Source organism: Oryzias melastigma, linkage group LG7 (genome assembly GCF_002922805.2).
Source record: "Oryzias melastigma strain HK-1 linkage group LG7, ASM292280v2, whole genome shotgun sequence".
Classification (NCBI taxonomy): domain Eukaryota; kingdom Metazoa; phylum Chordata; class Actinopteri; order Beloniformes; family Adrianichthyidae; genus Oryzias; species Oryzias melastigma.
In genome coordinates, this window is record NC_050518.1 from 22,033,041 (window position 1) to 22,048,070 (window position 15,030).

The window sequence follows — 15,030 nt, forward strand, 5'->3', positions numbered from 1 at the left end:
ACGCAAACAGAAAAACATGTCAACCCTGTAGACAACGTACAAAGGTTAGCCAAAAAAAGCTAGCCTGTAGCTTTTATCAGCTCCACTGAAAAAAAAATGCATAAGCTGAATAAAAGCAGCAAAAGTGGAAAAAAATAGCTAAACAAAAAAAATCCTAAAAAACTGAAAAAAGCCTGCAGCATGTAGCTGAAATATTAGCTAAACTACAAAATGACCTAAACAATCTCAGTAAATGATAGAATAGTACAAAAAAATAGCATGATGCCAGTTTTTAAATAATTATGAACAATAAAAAGGCAGGAATATTATTCCAGAATAAATCAATTTAAACCTTAAATAACTTTCATTATTTTACTTTCCATAAAAATATATTTTGTCAAAATTATACAAGTTAGAAATGAGGTCAGGATAACATCGGGTCATTAATAACAATAAAATGATCTGCCTCGGCCTCCTGGTGCTAATGACTGAAGGAGAGACAGAACTCACTGAGGAGGACAGCTCCGGATTGTCTCCTTTATATCCAGGGTTCTCCTGCACCAATGACAACACAAAGTCTCAGGTAAGAGGTTGTTGTAAAAGCAGGACTGTTCAAATAAAGCGGAACAGTTAGAACACGCTTCATTCAAGCTCAACTCCCAAACACTGAAAAGATCAAATATATCTGGTCAGAACCCACACAACTACTTGATGATGTCACCAAGGTTACCTCAGCAGCAAGGTAGTTTCCAGTGGCCAGATGTTTGAATCTGTACAAACTGTTCCAGTGTCCCGCCCCTCCACGACAGGGGTCATGGTGGACAACCTGAAAAGACAGCCAGCATGAAGACATCAGAGAAACTCTGTGGTGGTACGGCTGGGGTCTGTACAAGCAAGCAGAGTTAGTGTTTTCAGAGCGCTTGAGGGTCTTTTCTAGTGTCATTTGTATTTTTCCCTTTTTACTTTGTGTATTTGTGAAATAAATTGTAGCATTTTTTATTTTTATTTTTTTACAACACGTTTGTGCATTCTTTTATGTTCAATTTGTGCATTTTCAGAGCATTCATTGCAGTGTTGAACAAAACCATCATATGTCAGTAAGTTGGAATAGTTTATGGTTTTCTGGTTTAACTTCTTACTAAATTAGTTTAATATACAATTTATTTTAAGCACAGGCTAGTTTTAATCTGACTTTAACCAGTGTGTTTAGGTTATTTTATTAAATGATCTCACTTTGAAGGTGAAGTACACCCTGAACAGGTTGCAAGTCTGTACAATTATGTATGGACATTTACAGTGTGTGTATAGATATTTAGTGGGTATATGTGCATATATATACATATATATATAGTATATATATATAGTATATATGTATATTTATATACTATATACACATATATAGTATATATATACATATATAGAATAAAACAGCAGATAAAATGACCAGCAGATTCTAGAATTTTTTTATCCTTCTTATTTTAGGCTGATTTTTCTGCATCCCTCTGTGGACTGAATCACCTCAATCTCCCACAATGCATTGGAGCTGGTTGCAGACGTCGCCGACTGCCTCAGAGTCGTTCGCAGGAACACGTGAAGCTTGGCTTTGTACTCGTCGCATGTTAGAAACTTTTCCTGCTCAGCATGGAACAAACGCACAACATCCCCCTGCCAGACACAAACACAAAGGCCAGACGTGTCAGCGGATCGTCAAAACGAGTCAGCAAATCAGCAAACTGCAGTCACTCACTCCTTTGAGAACCTCTTCTCTGTGGTCGCTGAACATCATGAACAGGTTGATCTTCCAGCTCGTGTTGCAGTTTACTGAGTTCACCTGCAGGACAACAGTCATCAGGAGGGGTTAAAATGTTCCTCTTTGAAAGAGATTTCTGCATGTTTGTATCTGTAAAAATCACTTGTTTAACATCTCTAAGCAGCTTATCTCTCTGCTCTAACTGACTACACAAAATTACACAAAATGTTATCAATTCGTTTTTTGTAATTCCTTTTAGAGTCTCGTTGGGAAACTACAACAATCTGGATGGATGCCTGCGTATTTGTGTCACAAATGAGAATTACATTTTTAATCTGAGTTCATAAAAAACAGTTTTAAATTCTAATTAATTAAAATAATGATCTTCAAAAGTAGAGTAGAACAAAGTAAAATGACGATGAAATGGCATTTAGCGTTAGTTCATTCATCTCACTTCTTTACATCCAGTGTGATCGGTCAGCTCGTAGTTTGAGGCGTGTAGCGGCTGGCCGGCGTTCACCGGGTTCATGATGACTTTGTCTCCGACCACAACCTGCAGCCACAGCAGAGGAGCAGCACGCAAACAAAAACACTCAAAGATCTTTCTCCGACCAACAATCAAATTACAAAGGAGCCCACTGCCAGAATAAGATTCCTTAACATGCTATATTAACACATGAAACATGTTTAATGGGTTTATAGTAAGACATTTATTAACACAATAAGCCAAATAAGGTTCATTAACATATTTTGTAAGATTCATTACCATCTAAAGGGATGCCGTTTCTACAAAGGTCACATTAATAAAATGCCTACAAGTTTAATAAATATATTAATTATATTTGTCAAAATTATACCCCATCTAAAGTGTGACCCATAGGTTTTGTACTTATGCACAAAATGTATTGTAGGGTTAAAAAATCAAGAATTACGAACGGACAAATCCAAAGCTACACACAAATCAAGAATCATGCACGCACAAATCTAAAGTCACGCATAAATCAAGAATTACACATGCACAAATTGGGGTGAGTCCATTTTCTCTCCATAGTTTTAAAGGTAAAGATCATTGGAGTTTCTCCGACCTGCAAAAAAGTGAACCAAAAATATTGTATAAACCTTAAAAAATCCTTCTTAAGTCTGACATTGTTCAAGTTTTATAAATCCCAGCATCAAGAGAGTCTGAATAACTGGATACACCTCTGCAATGGGCCCATAGGGGACAAGACCTTACTGTGTGGCAGCTTAAATGTTTTAGAAGGAACTGTGACTACAGCTTTCAGAGAACACCAAACCACACAAAGCAGCTAACACAATAGCACACTTTCATCCCAAACGTGCTAAATAGTCCAGTCTGCAGTTCAGATCCTCACCCATAGGGAACAACTGGGACGGCATCATATTCAAAAATAAGTCAGACTATTTTTATTTATTCTATTAAGACCTGGAGTAATTAAATATTCGAGACTTCTACACTCTTTCCATCAGGGGTAGAGTCTGAAATGCGTCAGGATCAGACTGAGGCCCATCATCTGGTCGACCTTCCCGGTTCACCTCCAGCAGGACGTGTGCACGCTTACATTGTCACCGTTGGCCCGCAGCTTCCAGAAGGGCTGGATGAAGAGCCAGGAGCCCTCGTTTCCCGTCCCATCCAGGGTGACTCGCATGGCGTTCTTCTCCAGCAGAGCCGGCAGACGCTTGTTCACCGTCAGATATTTATTACTCTTCATGTGGAGAAGCTGGACACAGGTTAGGGGAGAAGAACATGACACAAGCAGGACTTCCACACACTACGACTAAACACACATAAGGGGGCGCTGTGCGTGCTCCTTGAAGTAAAACCTTCAATGAAATTACGTTTCCCAAACCTTTTCTGTAGGTTTTTCACTATGAATCATTTCCTGCAGCACAATGACATAACCACACCACACCTTTATAGTCAACATCCACACACACCTTTCTTTGTGTATTTACACTTAGAAATCCCTCAAAGTCAATGTTGACTCTGCTTTACACTCCCCTCATCCACACACCAGGGAAGTGGATGGGGGGGGTAGTTTATGATAACTTTGGGGACCTTAAGCTGGAAGCTCATCATATTTGCAGGATGAGACAGTTCTACATGAGGAAAATTGTTGATTGTAGGGTTGTAGTTTGGAGATTAATTATATTTAAGGGAGGAAAAAACAGACATAACTGTAAATGACCCAACATGTAGCAGCAGCTCTCTAAAACCAAACAGTCACTGCGTTGTTATGGCAAGACGTTTTTCAATGAGGAAGAATACCGAGTCCAAGTACGACTGCATGTATGGTTTTATCGCCATGTCAAGAAACATGTTCAACAGGCTCAAACATGCACTACCGTCTTTAACTGGAGTTCAGCCCAACTTTCAAACCTGTAATCATTTTGAAATCTAGTTGTAAGTGAATTCAAGTTCTTTTTTCATCTAATGCATTTTAATTTCTGCCTTCCATTTTAAAATCATAAAAACAACTTAGAAAATAACTTATGAAGATTTAAATTCTGTTATGAAGCCTGAATCTCCAACAGTCTTTTCTACACAAACCCCATTACAGAAATCTATTTACAGATGTTGTAAGAAATCAGTCCATTCATCTAAATATTATTTTAATCACAGTTTAGGAAACTGAAATAAGTTTAGCTGTTTGTCTACTTCCTGTTCACTCGCTGCTACAGATGTTTTAGTGTTTTTCACGTTTTTCTGAATAACACAATCAGTCACAGTTATTTAAACACAGTTTAGACCTTTAGACTTTTTAAAATGACTTGGATTGATTTGGAATATTGATCCAAAATAAATCTGATTTTTTAATGATTTAATGTCTTACTAACCACGAAATATTAGGGCCACTACAAATAAAAAAATAATAATTTAAGCTACTTAAGTTGTAAAATGATGAGAAAAAATAGTAATTTTACGAGGATATACAGAGAGGACCATAAAATCAGAAAATAAACTTTTTTTAAGAATAAACTTAAAGAATAAGAAGAGTCTATGTTTAACAATAAGAGAGAAAAAAATCCTAAGTTAAATCTTGAGAATTTATGAGATTAAAGTCAAATTTAAGAGGCAAAAATCTGTTTACTAAGACAAATGTAAACAACAAACAGTCAACATGCTGTTTCCCCCTTGTAGCACTGATTTCTTAAATAATCCAGTATTAAATCTGTTTGTGATTCACCATTGTTTTATTATAAGGACCTAAAAAATAATTTACTGGCCTCTTCAGAGGAAGACTTCACCTTTCCCCTGAGGGGTCGCCACAGCCAATCAGCTTTCACTTGCACAGGTGGTTTGGCAGAGTTTTATGCCAAATGCTCTTCCTGACACAACCCTATTTGTCAAAGACAGGGAGACCCAGACAGAGTCAGGCAGCAGCGTGGAGGAACCCACACTGGATTAACTCATTGTACGCCTTGGGAGACAAACTCAAGTTCCCTGCATGCCAGTCCTGAACCAACCAAGTGAGATATCCAGCTGCAGCCAGCGACATTGGAACTATCCAGGGGTACAGTTCTGAGCTCGATACCAGCTGAGACAAAGTAAACAAAGACAAAGCAGGAAGCTTGTGGACCGCCGACTGTAGCACTTATGTCACTGCTTCAGGCGTTTCTCAACAGTTTTTGTTTTATCTTCTCCTGATTCACAACAATTTAATCAAACAAATACTCAGAAAAGCATTTCTTAGCTTATTTTTTTCATGTCCTCCAACATGTTAAAAACACAAAAAATAGGATTTTCCTCAGAGTGGGTTTTTGAAACATCTATTGTCCTACGTCTGAGATTTCATCGATTGCACAATAATAATTAAACTCATTCCCTGCGATAAACAAGGGAACACTGTACATACAAAAATATGATATCGCAATTATCTCCTATTACTGTCTGTGCTTTCTGTGCTTTCTGTCATCAAAATACACGGTAAAGACAGAGGAAATCCTGGGAGGAATTAAGAAGTCAACTTATGTTTTATTATCTGACGACTTTAACTTAAATGTAGTGGACCTTTATCTTCTTTATATTTGAATTATCATTAAATACAAAAAAGTGCAACAAAAAGTTAACCCAAAAAAGTATTTTTATGGTTTAAAAAACATATCCATCCATCTATCCATCTTCTAAACCTGTTAAGTCCATTTTGGCGTTGCTGGAGCCTATCCTAATCACTTACCAGGAGCACCCTGGATGGTTCGCCAGGAGTTTTTTCTGTTAATGTGCTCCCCATTATGAGTCACAATACATTAACTTTGTGCTGTGATGGACAGATGGGACATCTGGTTACCTGGATGACGGTTCCATATTTGACCACGTCTCCGTGGACTTTCTTGTTTTCTGTCTCGTTCTGCTTCTGCTCCAGGTTGGATGCATGCTGCAGAACACACAGTAAAACATAATTATCCATTTGCTTTCTTTCATTTTTTTTCTACATGAACCAAGTGTTGCTCCATGTGAGAGAACCAGAGAGAACACGGATCATTCAGGTGTTACCTGAAGCTTCTGTAGTAGAACCACATCAGCGATCTTGTCTTTCTCGTGTTTGGCTTGTTTAGCTTTCCAGTACTGTTTCTGAGCCGAGTACCGACTCATGGGACAAACCTTGAACAGGCAATCTGGCAAAAACAAAAGACAACAATTACTATTTTATGTCATTCAGTTTGATAAATCAAGAAAATAAATATTAACATATTAATTTACACTCTATAACCCTGTGATGTTTTATTGTTGTTGACTGAGTGATCAGAATTAGTCCTTCATTGTTGGGATCGATGCAAAGGGTGAATTTCAGAAGAAGAGCGAGTTAAATGAAGCAGAGACAGACAGAAGCAGAATAAATATTGACTCTTCACCAAACATCCTGTACTGTCTGTTGAGACGGTTTCTACTGTTTGCCAAGCAAACATTTTTTGTATCGTTCTGCATCCTATTAAGAAAACTGGAACTGTTACAATGACTGGACTTGGAAGCATCAGGTTTTTTCACCTCAGAGGCATAAAAAGAATGATAGTTATGTAACTTAAGAGTCAATTATCATTAACAATGCACTAGGGTTTGATTTTTGTTTCCTTTCAGTTTTTTTGATTGTAACTGTGTACTTTTATCTTCAAAATTCTTATTTACACTCGATTCCTGCTACAGCTGTTAACATGAAGTGGTCGGAACAGAGGTTTTATAATCATCAATTCTCATTCAACTAATGATATTTTTGGATGCAACAAATGTGTTTCATTAATTAATTTTCTACAGTAAAAGATTCAAGGACAGCGAGAGTTTTGCCTTCTACAATAAGTTGTTGGTCAAGACAATAAATGCAAATTAATAAAACCAGAAACTGATTTAAATTCAGATTTAAACAAGAAAAAATGCATTACCTGTGATAATTTGGTAATATTTTTTGCTGAAGATGCCAGAGCAATTAACTTTAATTGCTATATCATGTCCTGAACATGCTGAACGTTTTGGTGCCAAACTTGTATAATTTGCAGAAAGTGCAGAAGAATTTGAAACATTTCTTGAAAAATCGAGAAACTTTCAAAAATTACGTAAAATGCAAAAATGCCAAAAGTAATAACAGGAATACCCTGAACCCACAGAACGTTTTGATACCACACTTGCATAATTTGCAGAAAGTGCACAAATATTAGAAAAGTTACTTGAAAAAAATAGCAAAATTGGCATAAAATTGTAAAAATTAAAACATTGTTTCAAATGTTAAAAATCTAGAAAAAAAATGGTGTAAAATGCATAAATACCAAACGTTCAATTCATTTCCAATGCTGCTGAAAAAAATAATTCTTGGATTCATCGGGGAAACATTTCCGTATATTTCTAACAGCTGTTTGAAATTAAAAAGTGTCAATTAAAGAAGCAGGTAAAATGAGTTCTTTTTTTTTGTTGCTCTGGATTTAAAGTTTGAATTCCTCACTCTGATCTACTTCTAAACTGGTTCAGCTGCTGAAGCGGAGCGGCTGGAAACATCTGGTGGAAAACTTGAGCAGCAACAGTGACTGGAGCTGGACTCAGATCACACACGGTATTTATGTTTCAAACGGTTCACTGGAGGTTTGCTTCAGTCTCGGATGGACCTCTCAGCTCACCCAGGACCAGTGAGGAGCCAAACACGAGGAGGGGGGCGGGGCTTTCTACCGGGACCCTCAAACAGGGAGAACAAAAATAACCCGATTCATGCTGTGCCCCTTTTCTGTGACATCCTAGCAAGAGGATTTTAAGATGCTGCCGAAGTGTGGAGATTAAATCTAAGTCGATAACTCTTTTTGATCTTTTAGGATTTTTTTCTGAGATTCTACTCAGGGTTCATTGTTTCTGGAGTTAATCTGCTGCCAAAAGATAGTAAATGATGGTTATGGATGGAGATGAGTGAACAAAAATCCATCACAACATCTCTGCTGCACATGCACTAAACCCTCATCTGTTCCTAGTGTCTAGTTCAGGTTCTGGAGAAGAGAAGATGGTATCTTCACATTGACTGCAGTCAAATGAGCCGCCGTTCACATTTCTGTGGTCAAATCAGCATCACTGGATTTTTGGTGTGAGTTTCATCCAATACTTACGGTAGCAGGACTGAGAACGCTGGAAAATCTCCACCAGACTCCACGGAGCTTCTTGATGTGACCACGGAAATGTGAACGGCGGCTCATTTGACCGCAGTTGGAAAGGATTGTAAATCAATGAAAGAGCATTTTGATGTTAGCTTTGATTATTTTATCAAGAACTCTGAGAAACCAATGAATGAATGTATTGATCACAGCAACGTCAATAAACATTGGAGAATTAGCTAAAAGAGTCTTTGGTGAACTGGAAGAATCAGGATTTTGGTGGAAGTTCTGTCCATGAAGATCTTCACTTCCTCGTCCAGCTGACATCCGGATCAGAACCATACGGCTGGACATTACCCAGATTGATGGATGTTTTTATGTAGCAGCGGTGAAGATTTATACTGTTCAGACACAGAGCTATCATAATCAGACAGGGGGGGATCAGGGGCGGAGCTGTTCAGCTCCAAAAGCCACGCCCCCTCAGAGGAGATTTTGGAAACAGAAGCTTAGGACATTTAGGTTGTAGGATTTTGGTTTAAATCTTCATAATCATAATTAAAACACTACTGTGAAGGTTTTTTTTAATAAAAAAAAAAAGTCATAATGACTGAAGCCTCACCTCTAAATTTCTTCGGAGGGTTCTCCAAATCTCCAGCTGCTGGTTCCACCACACAGCGGTCATCGACCAACCTGCAGATACACGACAGACAGAAGATTATGGATCACTTCTATGCTTCAATGTACTGACATCACCTTCTACTTTACCAACTGGAGGTACAAAATAAATATTTTCTTAAGTAAATTTAACAAAAATAAGAAAATCCTGATATGATGTTGTAAATAACATAAATGTAATTACTTGGAGACTGAATTAAGAAATCTCTGGTAAATCTCTCAATTTTTTCTCAGCGTGTTTGAATTTGATTTTACAGTTAGATGACAACAGAGACATTTTAACACCATTTATTAATTATTTCTATGCTGTTGAATTTTCTTAAAAGAAAATAAAGTTGAAAAAGTACAACGTCAGAGGTATTTCTGTGTAAACTGCTGTTAGAATTTTACGTTAGTCCTGTAAAGCCTATAATTTATTTGTAAAATTATTGCTGTGTTTTTAAATGGAACTGAATAGTTTAGTGGTCTATTTTATTTATGTTCTCCTTTTAAATTTGCTTTTGCACTAATTTTCAGTTTAGTTTTATATATATATGTATATATAATGTATTTTTTTGCTGTTATAAATAAAAAACTATTCACATGATATTCAGAGCATCTGTTATGTTGAAAGTATGACAGGAAATAAATATTTAAATCTAAACTACCTGCTGATTATTACACATTCCTTTTTTGACCTGTGGAGCATTCACATTTGACAAATATGGTTATTTGGTTTATATCCTGATTTATATAATTTTCACCCGATATGAAAAGAACCATATAGAGATATAAAAAAGTCCATATGGCCCAGTCCTAGTTTAAAGCAAAACGAGTAAGATCTGTGATCCACATTACAGTACTCACCGAGTAACATCCTAGATGTTTTTAACCAAAGTCTCTCTGACAGTAATTGGGTCAGAGTTTGAAACATGACCTGATTTCAGACAGACGTAACATGAAGTCACTGAGTTCACTTTGGTGAAGAAGATGCAGATTTTAAGATTAGTGTGTATTAAAAAATAAGAACTATAATGGAAAGAGAAATAAATGAGTCTTTTCAGGAGTGTTCTGGGGTCAGAAGGAAGTACAATTAAGACTCTGCAGCTGAAGATTTAAGTGCGATCTTGATATTATCTGTGCTCATGCCTCACAGGTATGATGTGAGGTGAAAGGTCATTTCAAAAGGCGGGAATGGTGCAGATTCACAGAGGAACAGAGGAGAAAGTGACGGGACGGCATGACAAAGAATGGATATAGCTGTAAAGAAAACTGTCTCTTAAAGGACGGGCCATAACACTAAAGACCCACTCCAATTAAAGTCTATTTTTGTTGTTTTTAACATGTTCTTGTAGCATTTTTCTTATAATGGAGGACTATATTAAATAATTTAAGATCAAAACTGTGTTTCTGAGAATTTCTTTATTCAAATCCTGATGGTTCAGGAGGAGATGAAAACCTACGGTTTGTAAAAGTTTAGGTTATGGCGCAGCAACAGCCACGGGTGGGCCAAAGTCTCCTTTCTCTGCTCCAATTCTGAATCTTCCACTTGCAGACAAATATCCATGAACATCTAAACTGTCCTCGTCTGAGCTAACATCTGGATCACTTTGATGTGGCTCACTACTTTTTGTTTTGTTATGCTAACGTTAGCTTACGCTTGTGAGATGTTACAAGCTAACAGGAGAGAGTGTAAACAAAGGAATGCTGGGAAATTAGCACAGCTAACCTCCACACCAAAGGTCCCGCCCACAAGCAGGATCTCATCTTTGAAATGAAAATGATTGGCTGAAGAAAAATAGGTAGATAGTGTCTATGATGATGATGTTCAAATCTTACATCAGTGCTGTTGATGTCACGGAGAAGAGGCGGAGCTTGAGGTGACACACCTGAGTATGTTATGGTTGTTTTGGTGGAGAGACGAGGATAAAACGCATCAGAACTATTTTTTTGAAGGTTTGCACATGTTAGGAAGGGAAGGTGAACTATGTTGTTAAAGGATGCTGGAGTTCAAGGTGCCGGGAAAAAGATTTAAAGACCAAAGAGGAGAGTCTCAGATGTAGTGAAGGAGGTAATACGAAACTGCTGTCAAAGAAAAGCATAAAACTTAGTGGGGATTAACTCCTGAAGAAAGCAGCTGAAGATAAAAGAGGTAAAACAGACAAAGTTCAAATGTGACGGAGACCTGAATTCCTTAAGGTTCAAGAAATGTGTTTTTCTGTCTACGCGCACTAAAAGACGAGATGAAACTTCCACAAAGCAGAACGAGTTCCAGGACTTTTGTCTCTCTTGGGATGAAGAGCATGACTTTTTAAGGAGCAAACATCGACACTTGACCAGCCAGAGCCCAAATCTGTATGCAGGGGAGGTTCTTAGAGTAAATCTCTGTTACCTTTAGTGTTTACAAAACACAAAGGAGACGGACCTCCTCAGGCTCAGGCAGTCTGACACACACAGCTGTGTTTCCATGACTTCAGAGGACTTTACACTCCGTATGCGACCATGCAAGGTTCACTAGACTTTCAGTGGACTTTCATATCCAATCCATGAGGATCTTTTACTCCAACTGCTCTTTTCAGCTACAAAATAAGGAAAAGTATCTGTTTACTGGCCAAAGTCTGATTCCTGTTTTTGTCACTCAATTTAACTGTAGAACTTATTTTATTTAATTAATTTATTTATTTTGCAGCCATTCAATACATTAAAGTTACAACTTATTTAGAGAGACATTGATCCAAAGTTTTCTGCTCTGTCCTTTGTTATACACTACACTAACAGCATAAAAAAGAGGTTATTTTGTTGATATGGTTTGCTAAAAAGAAACTGACTTCTTGAACAAAAAAAAAATTAAAAAAAACCTAGGGCCAGCAATTAATTTTAAAAAAGTTAACTAATTAATTGCAAATCTGGAATAAATTAATCGCAATTAATCAAAATTATTATTATTATTTTTTGTTACAGTATTTGCCAGCCACTCATTATCTGCTAATAATCATAATATGAAATCACACACAAAATTGTGCATCTATAACATTTATTTTTATTCCTTTGGAACCTAAAACTCACTTTTTGTCCACTTTGTCTACTACCTATTTACCTCTATTTTCAATCTGAAAGACTACCTGCTGCTAATTTGATTTAATTTTAATCAGCACATCTATGTGACATTACCTTTATTTGGTCATTTTCTCATGTTAATTTCTAACACTAGACATAAAATTATGCAAACACAGAAAATTCCATCTGGAGAAATAGGAATTGTTTTGCTGTGGAAACCCCAAAAATGTTTAACAAACTTTTTTTACAACATAGAATGAAAAGTTTTAGGTGTCATTTTATCAAAACAATAAGAATAAAATTTGCCAACAAACTCATTAACATGTTTTTGAATGAAAATACTGCCCCCTATAGCAGGTGTGCTGCTCTGCAGCCTTCAGGGACGTTTATTCTCTGCCTTATTTATTAAAATAGAAGATCGGTTTTGTCCAAAAACTACAAATAAATGCCATATTGTCTCTTTAACTTAATAAAATCTCAATCACAGGATGTAATAAAAGCTTACGTTTATTTTAGAGAGAGTTTTATTACGATGATCTCACAGCTGCACGGCAGGACGTCTGAGTGCGATTAAGAAATATTTACAAATGAATTATGTTTTATCAATCACGTGTCAACATTCTTAGCCCTAATTTTTTTATAATCAGATAATAAACAAATTAATTTATTAACTAAGCAAATCTAAAAACTATAAAACAGTTGTAAAATCATTAAAATAGAAGAAAAAAGTTATAGAGAATCATCTTCCAGTTGGCTGAAAACCAGTTCCTTGCTGTACAGCGTCCGCCCTGGAACTGGAAGGTCATGAGTTCAAATCCAGGCCGAGTCATACCAAAGACTCTGAAACTTATGACCCAGAGCCTCCCTGCTTGGCATTCAGCATTAGGGGGTTGGATTGGGGGGTTAGACCACCAAATGTTGTGTCTGCAGGTCACTGCTCCTCCAGGGGAGGGGTCAAATATTAAGAAAATCTTCTGACAACTTATGGGATATTAACTTAAACTTTAGAAGATGGAAGTATTGCTTTGGAGACCTGATATATGAAGAAAACGTAAGAACACGGTCAGGAACTGGGTGGCGTAAGCAGGAGGTTAACGGCTGAAGTGGGGGAGGACATGAGGGTAAGTTAATTGAGAAGAGTGGAGACGAAAGGGTTAAAGGAAGCCAATGAATTTTGTCTGGCAACTCCAAGAGGCAAAGAATATGATTTTTTTTTCTCAAACTGTGTAAACAGATTTATTTCCTGACCAAAAGATTAAAGGCTATCTTTGTTTTGTTTTATCTAAATGAAAAGTAAATTATGATCCACTTCAGCTCTATCACGACCTCGATAAATGCTTAGGTAAAAACGTGTTTACAAATGTATTTAAGTGTTTAAAGAGAAACAGTTGTTAAAACGACAATCTGAAAGGAGGTCTTGTCTGAATGCTTTTGAGAATTATTTGCATGACATGAGTTTTAAATTTGCATTTTAGCTCAAACCACAACTTCAGGCTGTAAACAAATGATGCGCGTGCAAATGATGGTGGCTGTGACAAAAGCGTGAGTCGATAATGCTTGTTTGTCCGCCATTTAACTTTATGACTCAAAATCAAACACTAACAATCCATGAGCCACAAATGAAACATAAAATCTCTTTTTCAAAAGTGACACCAGACTGTTGCTGAAATGACTCATTTTCTTCATTTCGTATTTAGAAACTAAACAGGAAGTGTTCCATCTGGTTGCTAACTTTACATTGTCTGATGTTTCAGTGAGAAAGCTGGAAAGCTTCTGATTCACCTCACACTGTCATGCGAAGAGACTTTGGGAGGGTAAAGTAACACCATCATCCTCCTCTGTTTCTCTCAGGTAAAAGTCTGGCTCAGTGAACTAAGTTCCTGCTCTACCTGTATATTAATAGAAAACAATAACAAAAAAGTAACCAAATAAAAATATTTCCAGTTCTGTTTTGAGCAAAAAACCAGGAGTTCCAAATCCACTAGACACAAGGACTGCAGGTTGTATAATTGTATAATTCTTATTGTATAATTACAGTATGTATTCAGTGGTTAAAGGAAATGTTTAAAGTGGATGGATAATCGTTTACATTTGCATTGTATTTTCACCTGTTCTGGGACAACAGGCAGAAACTAGTTTAGGCTATAATCTGGTGTGAAGCATCTTTAATGTTTTTGCACATTGTCCCTGTCAAATAAACTAATAAAGTAAAAAAAAAACAACACCCGAGGAGCAATTTCAGCAGAAATGGTTGAAGTAAAAGCAGATCAACTTCATACCGTCAGAGGCAGAACGCAGAAGTTGAGTTTGTTTTTATTTTTTCCCGTCCGCAAAGAAAGAAAATGTGTTGCTACAAATTAGGGCTACCACAATTAGTCGACTAATCGACGACTAATTGACTATTTAAATAGTCGACGATTAATTCAATGGTCGATTAGTCGTTACTTTATATTATATGGAGTCAGAGTGTTGTAAAGTTAAAAGTTATAATTGCATCATGCTAGCTTTAAGGACTATTTTGACATTTATTAAAGGACTAGTAATGGGCTGGGACAAAGCTAAAATAAGTATCCAGATATATCCCATATGTTCTAATGTATCAAAAATAACAAATAATTGCCGTTGACAAACGCAGGTTTTTGTAAAATTTGACAAAATCAACGACAAATCACACTCGCATTTCGCCCTGCTTCAGAAACGGCTCGATTCGGGTCACGTGACGCGTTGACGTCACATGAGTGAGACAGCGCCAGCAGCAGAATGCAGGCGGACCCAGAGTGTCTGCAGATACATGTATGTGTGTGCGCTGTGGCAAAGTTGAATTCTATAAACATCGGTGTTATGGTCCGACGGAGTATTAGGGCCACCATGAGGAGAACGCGGCGTACGGAGCACTGTTTACATTCTCCTTTTTTTTCTCTGCGCATGTCAGAGACATGCAGTAAGGTGGTGAAAGAGCTTCTGGGTACGTAAATAAAGTGAATAAATAAATAATAAAGTGGCGGACGGTC

The 15,030-nt window shown here is 37.0% G+C and overlaps 1 protein-coding gene across 3 annotated transcripts in view; it reads right to left on the reverse strand.

The window, feature by feature from the left end:
* itpr3 (inositol 1,4,5-trisphosphate receptor, type 3) overlaps positions 1-15,030 on the reverse strand; it is a 110,762-nt gene that overhangs the window by 37,337 nt on the left and 58,395 nt on the right. For all 3 annotated transcript variants that reach the window (XM_036212889.1, XM_024292267.2, XM_024292268.2), the window contains 9 exons: positions 8,928-8,998; positions 6,243-6,364; positions 6,037-6,123; positions 3,310-3,468; positions 2,184-2,282; positions 1,727-1,810; positions 1,498-1,644; positions 710-805; positions 490-534 (listed from right to left, as the gene is read on the reverse strand). In XM_036212889.1, coding sequence (XP_036068782.1) covers positions 490-534; positions 710-805; positions 1,498-1,644; positions 1,727-1,810; positions 2,184-2,282; positions 3,310-3,468; positions 6,037-6,123; positions 6,243-6,341 — 816 coding nt within the window. In that variant the 5' untranslated portion in view covers positions 6,342-6,364; positions 8,928-8,998. The remainder of the gene's footprint in view (positions 1-489; positions 535-709; positions 806-1,497; positions 1,645-1,726; positions 1,811-2,183; positions 2,283-3,309; positions 3,469-6,036; positions 6,124-6,242; positions 6,365-8,927; positions 8,999-15,030) is intronic.